Source organism: Gekko japonicus, unplaced genomic scaffold (assembly GCF_001447785.1).
Source record: "Gekko japonicus isolate JY-2015 unplaced genomic scaffold, Gekko_japonicus_V1.1 scaffold259, whole genome shotgun sequence".
Lineage (NCBI taxonomy): Eukaryota > Metazoa > Chordata > Lepidosauria > Squamata > Gekkonidae > Gekko > Gekko japonicus.
The window spans coordinates 381,718-394,554 of record NW_015165243.1 but is presented as its reverse complement, the minus strand read 5'-3'; the positions used below and the strand labels follow the sequence as shown (position 1 = coordinate 394,554).

The window sequence follows — 12,837 nt, the reverse complement described above, 5'->3', positions numbered from 1 at the left end:
ACGCTGAACTGCAGGCTGTGGAAGGTCAGTAGTTCAGCAGTTCAAGACCCGGGTGCTGCAAGACGGGGTGAGCTCCCGTCTCTAGTTCCAGCTCCTGCCAACCTAGCAGTTCGAAAGCAAGAAATTGCAAGTAGATAAATAGGTACCACTTCGGTGGGAAGGTAACAGCGTTCGGTGCGCCTTGGTGTTTAGTCATGCCGGCCACATGACCACGGAAACGTCTTCGGACAGCGCTGGATCTTCGGCTTTGAAACGGAGATGAGCACCGCAACCCTAGAGTCGGATTCGACTGGCTTTCGAGCAAGGGAACCTTTACCTTTACCTTATGTGTAGTTAAGTGCTTAGGGCCAAACTATATGGTTCGTATAGTCTTCCCCTGACTATTTTTTCTTCTGAGAAGGGGCTTCAAAAGTCCTGCAATGAAGAGCTATCTATATGTTATTCAAACTTTCCTATAGCTGTGTTGTTGCTGTTTTTTAACAGCTGCATTTTTTTCTTGGATGTGTTACCCAGCACTTATGAGAGATCCTGTGCTCGATTATATATGGGTACTCCCCTGACATACGGATAGGGACCTCAGGTAGTTTGTGGAGACCAGCCTGCTGGGTTGTGAGCCCCCATAGAGTTACCGTTTTGGGTTGCTTTTTTGGATTGACTTGCTTCACTAGTACGTTATGTTTGCTGTTTATGGTTTGTATTTTCTGTCCTGGTTCTCTTTGTATAGAGATTTTTGCAATGAACATCTTTACTGCCAAATGCCCTGCATATGTGTTTTCATGACAAGGGAGCATTGGGGTGTGAGAACTAGTATCATAAGAACAGCCTTGCCAGATGTGATTGAAATCTTTAACAGACAACTTTAGTTATAGCATTCAAGTTAAGTTGGGATAGTGTTTCACATGCTAAGTATAAATGAGTTGCCTGCTTTACTGTGTTCTGTTTCAGACTTGGTATAGGGTTGCCAACTTCATACTGGGAAATTTCTGGAGATTTGGGGGTTGAGCCAGGGGAGGGACCTCACTCAGTGGGGTATAATGTCATACTGCCCACCCTCCAAAGCAGCCATTTTCTCCAGAGGGATTAATCTCTGACTTTTGGAGATCAGTTGTAATTTCAGGAGATCTCCAGGCCCAACCTGAATATTGGCAACCCTAGGTCTAGACCATTCCACTTTACCGTAGACCTAGACTATTCCATAGTTTGGGCATGATTTGGAATGTGCTAGTTATACTTGCTTCCCACTGGAGTCAATTGAATATTTTCTAAAATAATTCCTGTTAAGAACCCTATTCCAAATAGGGCAAGGTGGAATTCAGACAAGTGGAGTTTGCCTATTCTAGATACTTTGGAAGAACATTCCTAGTTTTTTGTAGGCTAGGGCTCATATAGATGCAAATTCTGATCATTTTATCTGACATTCCTCACTATCTATATCACCCAGCAATTTTAGTTCCTTTGGAATTTATAATTCCATGAATAGACTAAATGTTGTGGTTGTGACGAGGCATTGGTATTCTACTATAGTATTCTATTAGAAATCTATCACATGATAATTTTGTAATTATCAGTGACACCCACTCATTTCTAACTACTATTTATCAGCAGTCCTTTTCAATATGCTCTACATGAAATTATCCTTGAAGATTGTTCATAGACAGTAGCAAACACACAGCATTCTGGCTTACGTTCTGTTGTGGTTTAGGGTTCGAAGAAAAATTACATCAGTTTTCCAGTGATTTTAGGGCAGTTTCTAAGCACATTTTAGATTGCAGCATGTAACACTTGAAAGACTCAATAGGCTGCAAGCAGATATGTTCTATGATTGCTGAGGGAAAAATACCCTTCAGTATTTGTCCAAGTTCAGGTCTGAGCACAATAATGATTTCCTATTTGGATTTACTTTCATCATTTATATTGGGAAAATTGTTTTATTATCTGTAGATCTAGAACAATCCTACTGTTATCAGTTATTAAAGTCTAAGTCCAGTGGCACCTTTAAAACCAACAGAATTTTCTTCTGGGTATAAGCCTTGTGCTCTTTTACAAATTATAAATCATGGGTGCTGGTGCATTTCCCAGTGCAAATAATAGCCCCATGTTTATTTTCTTGAACGTCCATCTGCATCCATAAAGGATTAATGGTATGTTTAACACAGATTTTTTTTTTCCTTTTGGGGTGAAAGAAAGGAGCTGTTTCAAACAAGATCTCTCATCGCTACCTCTCTGAAATCACCTCCTACTGAACCTTGAGTTGAATATGCAGGGTCATAAGGGAAAGAAAACAAAAATTAAGGAAAAAATTGATTGAGCTATTTCTTTTCCATTTAATTATAATCAGAACATGAAAAGTGGGATATGCATTTTTACTTCAAATGTTTTAAATTACATTTTAATTGTTTTTTTCTTACTCAAAATGCTTTACACAATCACAATTGTAACAATTACAGTCAGGGGGGGAAATCTGTTCTGTAAATGCTAAATGCTTTATTTTATATCAAAACTATCTTTCATTTACCTATCATGGTAATAGTAATAGTTTCTGTTAATAAAGCTTAGAAAATTATTCTCCGAGTAACATAGTTGAGTAAGAAAACAGAAGTGTTTACATTATCCCTTTTAAAAGGGATTATGATAAGTGGCAAGCCAATGTATTATGGTTAGTAGTTTCTGGGAGACTCTTCAAGAATGTTAAATCACAAGACAGCAATCAAAAAAGACTTTTTGGAAAACAGAACATTCATCTTTGGATTCACTTTTCCAGTGTTTAATTTTACAGAGAATGCTTTGGGGGTGGATAATTCACTTTTCTGAGTTTTACTAGCCCTCTCTTGGTTGCTTTCTACAAGCTAAATGACAGTTTAGTGTTATGAAATAAGTATATGTTATCTTTCCTCCATTATTATTTGTATTTGTTACTTTAAAAAACATTTATTTTGGTACTATTCAAGGGAGCTTTGACTCTCAGAAGCGTATACCTGAAAATCTTGTTGGTCTCCAAGGTGCTACTGGACTCAGATCTAGATCTCTCGGGCTGTGGCTGTCTCTCTTTACTGCATTTATACACAGAGATACATATACATTCATGTTCTCTCACAGATGCTATGTACTGATGTAGCTTCCCCAGGAGGCATGAGCTGGGGTCCAACAGGGCTGGTCACAGGCAAGGTTGCAGAGAATAACTAAAGTCCAGTCCAAAAGTCAGGGGTTCCAGAGAGCAGATTTACTAAAGTCCACTCTAGGTCAAGGAGATCCAGGCAGCATGTCCCAGTCCAGTCCAAGGTCAGGGCATCTAGAAAAGTTGGTTGATGGCTCAGTAGCAAAGTGTACTTCTTGCATCCACAAACTGCTGCTTCTCCTGGCTGAATTTATAGCCAAGTCTTAACTAGATAAACTCCCAGCCAATTCCTTGGCAGTCATCCTGAAACTACTCATTCGTCTCTTCAATTGACAGCTGATGATGTGCCATGAGTCTTGCACTTTTTCTCCTTTCTTGCAACTTTAAGCATTTTAAATACTTACTATATGATATCAATCAGGTAATCAGAGGCTAAGCTTACTAAGACCCTCCTGCCATTCTTGGTACAATCAGTGCTGGGTCAACTCATTTTGTCTCCACATTTCTTGAGTGTGCTCCCAGAGGTTCTGGGTGGTGGCAGTGCAAGGGCAAACCAAGCATGTGTCCACTTCCCCACTCATGCTGCCCTGACACCAAGGGTTGTAGAAGATCTCTGCAGTCTGTTGGATCCCGGTAGGCTGTGAGGCATTGACAGACAAAATCCGGATCCCTCTTTCCCTGTGTTGCCTCTTGCCAGTTTGGCATCCAAAGAAACCAGTTGTGAAATACTCCTGAATATGGTAGATAATTCTGTGTCTAGGTGTGACAGTCTGCTGAGTTACAGAGGGAATCATGGCTTTGTCCAGTAGAGGTTTTACTTCCTATCTCACTAATCATTCTAAAAGAATAGCACAGGTGACTTTTCTCTTTAGTCTTTAGAGGCTTTTCTCTGGTGTACCACTTGGCTTCCAGCATTAGTATTCAATACCACTATGAAGCCACTGGAAGAGTAACTGCAGATTTTTAGTTTTTTCAGACATTTAGGCTGTGGTCACACACACTAAATAATCCACTTCCAGTCCACTTTCAAACTGGTTTTTTACTGTGTGAACTGGCAAAATCCAGTTTGAAAGTGGATTGAAAGTGGATTATTTAGTGTGTGTGACTGCAGCCTTAGATACATCCATATAATTTAAAATCATAGAAACACTTATTATTAAATGATAACCAGTAGACATAGAAGAAGAAGAGTTGGTTTTTTATATCCCGCTCTTCACTACCCAAAGGAATTTCAGAGTGGCTTACAATCGCCTTCCCTTCCTCCCCCCACAACAGACACTCTGTGAGGTAGGTGGATCTGAGAGAGCTCTGAGTGAACTGTGACGGAGCCAAGGTCACCCAGCTGGCTTCATGTGGAGGAGTGGTGCACCTGCTTGCCAGCTTGCTGCGGCTGGGATAAAGGGCGTCTGAACTGGCCGGTTCAGTTTGGGGCATTTTTGGTTTGGTTTAGTTTGGGGTTTGGTTCAGGACCGGCCTCAAACCCCGAACTGGAATTTTTAGGTTCGTGCCCATCCCTAGTAGCAGGTGCTTAGAAAGCCCTTTCACTGACTGAGAGCCACCATCAGTCAGAGTAGACAACAGTGAGCTATATGTATCAATAGCCTGACATACTATGAAGTAGCTTCATATTTACATATACACACACATACAATCTAGCATGCTGTGTCTATACATGCTGCCAATGTGGGGTTCTGTTACACTAAAATGTTTTAATTTCTATTAAAATTGTACATATATTAAAATTGTACATACCTAACTGTTGAATAAATATAATTGCATAAATAAAAGTGGCATAAATATTAAACATTTGAATGGTAGATCTGTAAAATAGGATAAAAATAGCTGAACTCATTTTTGGAACTTGCTTCCAAATATGTGAAAAATGTCACAATAACAGCTACTCTTAGAAGATTTGTTATATCCCCTGTGATGGGTATCAATATCAGGAAGCACAGGGATGTGCAAGAATTAAAAGTAATGTGATAAAGTGGGAAATGTGATCTTTTTTTAATCTTAGCATTTAAATTTTAAAGTGCCTAAACTAGCTCATCCATTGCTAATTGCAGCTCTGTGCTCAGTTACACAAGAAAGACTTTTTCATGTATTGTGCCTTTGTATAGTCTACTATAGTATCAATTTTACATCTGATGTGAATCCCTGAATTTGGGTAGCACTGGACCTTTATGAAGCCATACAAAGAAGCTGTGTTAAATAGACCCTTCTGTTCTGGTAGGCTTAAGGACTGGAGCTTTTGTATGCTTTTTGATCAGAAAGGTATTGAGGCATTGAGGGGGTTGCATTTAACATGTACCTTTGGGGGTAGGATACTTCTGTTTCCTACTAATTAATAAAAGCAGAATATTTTTTCAGCTATGCTTCTATTCAAGGTATTGCTGGCATGGGGTGTGAAGAAATGGAAGGAGACAATTAGAAGTACATCTCAGTTTGGTTTAGTGGTTAAGTGCGTGGACTCTAATCTGGGAGAACTGGGTTTGGTTCCCCATTCCTCCACTTGCAGCTGCTGGATGACCTTGGGCAAGCCATAGTTCTGACAAGAGCTGTCCTTGAAAGGGCAGTTCTTGAAAGAGCTCTCTCAGCCCCACCTACCTCACAGGGTGTCTGTTGTGGGGAAGGGAAGGGAAGAGAAAGGAGTCTGTAAGATGCTCTGAGACTCCGAGTGAAGGGCGGGGTATAAATCCAATCTCCTCCTCCTCCTCCTTCTCCTTCTCCTCTAATATGGCTTAATACATAACATTGGTCCAAAGAGCATATTTTGTTATATATTTCTTACTCTTGGTCTTTAAACAGAATGTCAACATGGCTATGCTTCTGGTATCAGAAAAAATCAGTGGTCATAAAACTTTCTGCAAATTATTGCATGCTTTCATCTGTGAATCTTTTAGTTTACCATTCTTGTATTGGCCACCTTGAAGCCCTGTACACAGTAATTTTCCCAGTTATACTATATTCTGAGTCCTCCTGAAGCTAATGCAAAGAAATCTCACTAAGTGAGGTTTTTCAAAACTTTTTTAAAATCATATCATTATGATTGTCACTAATTGATTCTGTACACTGATGATTAGTGGTATGATTTGTGCACTGTTGATTTGTAGTATGTGCCAGCTTGAACCATCTTGGATTACTTTTCTGAGATGGGGGGTAGAGGTGATCATTGGGCTGTTCTAAATACACTAAAAATGTTTATGCAATGTAGCTTCCGTCGCCTGAGTTCCTAAGGCCTAAACTAGATGTGTCCCAGGAGAGTTTGATTATGGTATACTGGGTCCCCATGGTGGCCATTCCCTCCCATAGTACGAGGGGGAGCTTTGTCCAAGGTTTGTTTTTAAAAACAAAAAACAAAACCAGTAGTGGACATACCAAAATACCATTATATTGATATGCCAAAAAAAACCCCAACAACTCAAAAAGTCCCCTGCTGTGGGGCTGCCATGTAAATAGGACCAGGAAAATCTGGGTGGGGCACAGAAGCCCACTTCCCCATAGCACTGAACTCAGGGCAAATCACCTGTGTAGAAACTGCCTGTGTTGATTTGCTTCAGGAAAATTATGGGGGGGGGGCTCCTTCCCCCCAGTGACACAGTTCTGGCCTAAATCAGGATTTAGCCTTAAAAAAAAAACCTGCAGGAAATTCTGATTATGGGTGTTCTGGGTTATATTTACTTTTGCCCTTGGGTGTGTGATGAGCACCGTGCAGTTCAGGCTGTCGCCTGGGTCAGAGTGGCTTATCAAGAGACATTAAGGTTGACTTCGCTGGCATTCTGCCCTTCCAGGCAGGCATCCATCCAAGAGATTGTATCTCACAGATGGGCTAATTCCTGTGGTCTCACTCTAGAAATCCAGCGATATCTAATTCTTTTCATAATGTTTCTGTGTTGAATGCCTGATGTGCACTAGCCATTAATTTCAGAAATTAGCAGTCTGCGGCAACAGCCATGTAACTCAGCCTTGAAAAATCTTTGGGGCACATTATGCACAGACTATGATACATCATGTTTCCATGATGCCTGATAAAATGTACCTATTTTGCTTCTGAATTATTCAAACACTCAATTAAAAAGGAGGGGAATGTTCTCCAAGAATGTTGATTCATTTCATTTTTATCTTATCAGGCAGGAAGCATTACTCGCTGCCATCAGTGAAAAAGATGCAAATATTGCCTTGCTTGAACTGTCAGCTTCAAAGAAAAAGAAAACTCAAGAAGAAGTGATGGCTTTGAAAAGAGAAAAAGACAGATTAGTCCATCAGTTAAAACAGCAGGTTGGAAAACTCTTTTTTTTTCACTATTCTTTCTGGGAACATGACATTATTTCCCGTGTTATTCTAACTTCATGTTGAAAGTCTTTGAGTCAAGCCTGCCTTGTGACAGCTGGAGAAAAGGTAGGATAAAGATCCATGTCACCTTACTACTATTTTATTGGTGTTTATTATTTAGTTGCATGTTGGTTTGGCTTGTCTAATGTATTATACAGTGCATTGCCTTTTCCCCTCTTTCCATATTTAACACTTAACCAGTTGTTTAACTGCACAGAGCCGGGTACCAAGATCCTTTCCACCTGTAGATTCCTACTAACCCTTCCTACTGAATGCTGTCTGTATGTTGTTGTATAATAGTTGCTTGTTCAGAAGGTTCCTTTCTAGTTTTCTGCAAGGTTACCTGGAAGTAATAAGTGATGTATCTTAGCAGATGCTGGCCTATAATTTTCTACAGCTCTAATTTTCAGATAGCAGAAGTGTTTCCTAATAGCTATATGCTTTAGGCACAAATATTCTATTGCATTCCTGTTCGCCATTATAAGAAAAATAGCCACAGAAGACAACCAATGACATACATATGCACATACTTGCAATACCCCACTATCTAGTTCACATTTTGTTTAATTAAGACTGTATATATTTTTGGAAACTACCAACGTTATAATAATTATGTTTGCCATGCCTGCATTAAGAAAGGAGGAAGAATGCTCAGATAACCTTGACATCAAAGCTGTGCTGTGTGGCATAGTAGAAATGTATCATCAACCCCTTTTCTCTTCTAGAAATCTTAGAAAAAGTGCAAAGGATGCTTTAGAATGAGTCAGTAACATTTATCGAATGTTTTCCTTTGTGTTGCAATAGCATCTTTGGGTTTTGTTACTGTTATATGTGAAGCAGGAAAACATTCTAGGGGAAGTCATAGTGATCTTTCTCTACAGTTTGCAAGTTACCAGTCTGTTTCCCCAGAACTTAGTTATTCCCAGATTAGCATGCCTGCATCGGGTACCCCAAATGTGTCAATGTCATGATTCTCTCCTTTGAATCATACATTATGTGTTGTAGCTTTCTATTCATTAAGCAACAGAAATAAAAACTGCTGCTTTAACACCTAAACTCCCAGGTCCTCACATAATTCTGACCTCCTGCACCTAATCATGAAAGCTTTTTCCCACAGGTCTGTAGAAATAGGAAACAGCCCCAGAGCATGAACATGTCATCCATTTGTGATGCTGACTTCATGACAGACACTGGTGCCAAGTACCTGGGTTCCCGATATGATGCACACATACTTCAGGTCAGTCAGCTGTGCAAGAGACATTTCACCCAAATGTTGTCAGCCTGGTAGATGCATCTACACTTTGTAAATACTGATGCCTGAAGTCTCTGTAGCCACAGCTGAATGGCAAGGATTAAAACACCATTACCATTATTTATTTGGTAGGCAACACCAGATATTTCTGGCTAAGATTATTTTATATTATTAGGTAATAATCATTCCTTTTCATACTGTATCTTTCCTTGGAAACAGATTTAAAAAACAAATCAAATTTCCAACATTTCATCACAAGGTAGCATAATAAACAGACAACACCTACCTCTGTCACTGTAACTTACAGGATTGTTGGGAGGATAAAATGGAGGAGATTAAAACAATGTAAGCGGCTTTGTGTCCCCACAGGAGAAAAAAGCAGGATATACATGAAGTAAATGGCATCTTCTAAATACAATTGATAATGAAACCACTTGATGACTGGCTGCTTCCATGCAGAGGTATTGCTCCATTTTGGCATCCAAACCAGGGTGTGTTTTGGGGGGTTGGGTTTGTTTGTTTTGCATATCCACATGATGTTATCCCCTTAATTGTCCACTTTTCGTGTTTGCTCTCACTTGGCTATCCTGGTTTGTTATGACATTTTTAAGAGATCACAGTCAGAGGGTGTATATGCCTTGTGGATAGGAAAATGTGCATTTCTTTCAGGGACAACCCACTCTACCACCATTTTTCTTGCCTTAGCCCCCACCCAACCACAATTTCTCTGTCAACAGACAGCTGTTATAATGATCCTTAGATCCTGTGAATTTCTAGCTTTCATGAAAAATAGAAATCTCTAGTCCTTTTTGATGCAGACATATAAAGGCCTAGAGACTTTCTTTTCAGAGGAACTAACAGAACTTTATAATAATTGAGTGGTATGTCAATAGCCATTTTTTAAAAAAGCTTGAAAAAGTCCTCAGGTTACATGAGTGGGGGAAGGGATGGTGGCCATAAGGAGCTGAGGCAAGGAAAGTGCAGGGAATACTGTCATGTAGATGCTCTGCTGCCACTGCAACTCTGAATCTCATTGACAATGAAAGCTATACAAAGAACCATCATTGTGTGGAAGCAGCCAATGTCTTCTAAGTACTTTGCCAACATGTGCTATTGTTTGTTGTATTTCCTGCATTTTTAAATCTTATGTTAATGCAAAATTCTGAACTCATAAAGCCAATTATTTGGTTATGTGAGATCTTCCTTTCCCAGTTCTGCTTTATTCTTGGTACACATGTTACCCATAAGTGATGGTTATTCCACCCTATTTAGATAAAGTCATCTGCTCGTGTAGTTAGGATAGATAGTGTGGTTAGATATCATACTGTTGATACTCCATCCCGTTATGTGTAAACTGAGTCTAGTGCATTGGATTGCTTGACCACAACATTAGTTTCTTCACCTCTTTAGGTTTTCCTCCTCTGTATTGTAAGGCTTAGAAACAGCATCTGGGTCATTCAGATTTTTAACCTTGCTTGTCAGTGTAGCAGATTTTCATTTGGTTTTACTGAGACATACTTGTGGCAACATTGATAATGTTAAAACATCAACTATTAGATTGATGATGTATCTTAACACTCCAGAGCATTGCCTTCCCACCCTCAAAATAAGACACCACACAAGATACACGGCTCAACTGGATTTTATTAATTAACATATTTGCCTTATTAAAGAGAAACACATCAGTCTGTTTCCAAAAGAAGGTAAATGATGAGTAATTTCCTGTTGGGGAGTAGTCCATATATTGAAAGTTCTGCAGGTGATGGTTCAATAACCTGTCAGAAAAAGACAGGCAAACGTGGTGCATAAAGGAGAATTTATTAGTCTAAATAAGTTGCCCGCTATGTGACATCAAACATATCTACCTCTGATACAAGAATAAATATGAATAAAAGCAGAGTAAAATCAATATGGAAACGATAATCATTTCATGGAACACACACATTAAAGCCCTCCAAGGAGTAAGAGAAACAACTCACACTGGCACCCTAACCAGATTTACACCTTTTGGGGTGCATTGAAGTCACTGGGCTTAGAAGAGTAGAACTCTGTTTCAGATTGCACTGTAATATACAACATGTTGCTAATGTCAAAATAAAAGTAATATAATATGTAGATTTTTTCTGAAATAAAAAGTATACTAAAAGAATCAGATTAATTTTAAAGGAAGATTCAACACAAGAATTATGACTTTTAGAAACTAGGGCTGGAATCCAAACATTAGGTGCATGCAAGAACTTTAGATGCCTTTGAACTGCAGGGACCATTCCCCCCCTTTTTGGTAGATCTCATTTTGATGCTCCTTCAGTCCAAGAAGGAGCCTTTGTGTGGGATACAACAGCAGAAAGCTTCCTTAAGCAGTTTGAAATTCTAACCAACACACCACACTGACTTTTGTGGGGTGGCTGCTGTTGAACAGAACGAAGCAGCTATGCCTGGGTTAGTCATGGAAGTCAGGTAGTAGCCAATACTGTAGTGGTTGCTGCTATGCCAGGCCATACTGAGTCCTCCCTCAAAGTCCAGAACAGCCCTGGAAGGGCCCTGCCCCTCCCCCACCTTTTACTGACAGAAACCAAGGTGTGAAGGATGGCAGTGCTGCTGTGGTTTCCTAGCAGTGGCCACTGAGGGCATTCATTTCTAAAAACTACAGGTGCTGCTTCTATTACTGGGGGTCCCCCCCCCCGTTTGGTTTTTTTAAAATAAGATTTTAAGATATATCTGCAGCCCTCTGCCTTTTCTCAGGCCCTTAAATATGGAGTTGAGTGCCATGGGAACTGATGCTTAGGAGAGCCATAGCTAGGATGAGAGTAACTGGCCCAATGTTATTCAGGGAACCATGTGGCTTAATGGATATTTAAAGAGTCTCCCAATTCAATAAGGCTCAAACAAACAAGACACTGAGGAGTACCATGTCAGATCAGGAAAACATTGTCAAGCCCGCGCTGGGGGCAGACCTTCCCGTGGCCGTGATGTCTCAAGGCGGGGGAGGTCCGACGGCTCTGGGAGAGAAGGCTTGTAAAAAAGAGGGGGAGCGTTGGGGCCTCAGATGGGTAGGGAACGGAGTTGATCGCCACTCCGTAAGTCCCTCTACCTCTGTGCTTCGGTTCCCCAGCCTGTCAGAGTCCTCCCTGGACTACTACTCTCTCTGCCAGCGTCAGGTAGTTCGGAGCACATCCTTCCTCCCCGGCCCTTTCGCTTCCCTCTCCTTTATACCCAGCTCCCTCGCTCAGCGCCGTCTCTCGTCCCCATCTCCCTCTCATTGCTCCCAGCCCCGCCCCCTGTCATGATTGCGCTGGTGGGCCAGGCAGGATACGGGAGTCCGAAACACAATCTGAGGTCAAGGTACCAGAGAAGTCAGAGTAAAGTGAGCAAAGTCCAAAACACCAAGTCAAAATGTAGTCTAGGGTTACCAGAGGTTGTATTAAAGAGTTCAGAAGCCGAAAGCCGTTCGTCAGAAGTCAGGGTACACAGTCCATAGTCAAGGAGCCGGAGAGAAACAACGTCATGCAAACCAGAGTCAGGAGCCGGGAAGTCAGTACGAAAACCAGGAGACAGGAACGCAGGATCCAGGGTGCAGCGAGTCGTCCAAGAGACTAGTTGCCAGCACAAGTTGTGGATCTGAGAGAGCCGCCTAAAGAGCCCGTTCCACTTGTTAGCCAATTACTGGCTGCTAGCAGGGTTCTGGCTCCGGTCAGTACTCTGGGCTTAAAGGACATCGACCTCATGTGCACGTCTCCTTTTGCTGGGTTGCTACGTCCCGTTGCCTTTGCTCTCACAAACAAGCCACCGGTGGAGGGGAATCAGGAGGCGTGGTGCTTGTGCTCGGCTCTGCTGGCACGGCTCCAGGTGCAAACGCTCCTGTTGACTGGTGCTCATCCTCCTCAGGACTTAGATCCAGTGATTCAAGGGGTGCAGGGAACTCAACCTCGGAAGTTGAGGATGCAGAATCCCCTTGGTCAGGGTCCTTGGGGTCGGGCTGCATGGCAGGCATGACACCCCCCTTGATAAGCTCCAATACCTTCCCCACGGCCGGGGTGTGGTCGTAGCTACGCTGGCCAGTTTCACAAGGTCGTGGGGCCACCGTCAGCCTCTCCTGCTGCTCCCTGCTAGCTCTGTGCTCCATGGTCAGGTGGGGTCG

The 12,837-nt window shown here is 41.5% G+C and overlaps 1 protein-coding gene across 1 annotated transcript in view; it reads left to right on the top strand.

Annotated features, from left to right (window-relative positions):
• The window catches only part of ERC2 (ELKS/RAB6-interacting/CAST family member 2), a 654,659-nt gene that overhangs the window by 610,048 nt on the left and 31,774 nt on the right, over window positions 1–12,837 (top strand). Inside the window, exon 14 of the mRNA XM_015410044.1 lies at window positions 7,246–7,393. Coding sequence (XP_015265530.1) covers window positions 7,246–7,393 — 148 coding nt within the window. The remainder of the gene's footprint in view (window positions 1–7,245; window positions 7,394–12,837) is intronic.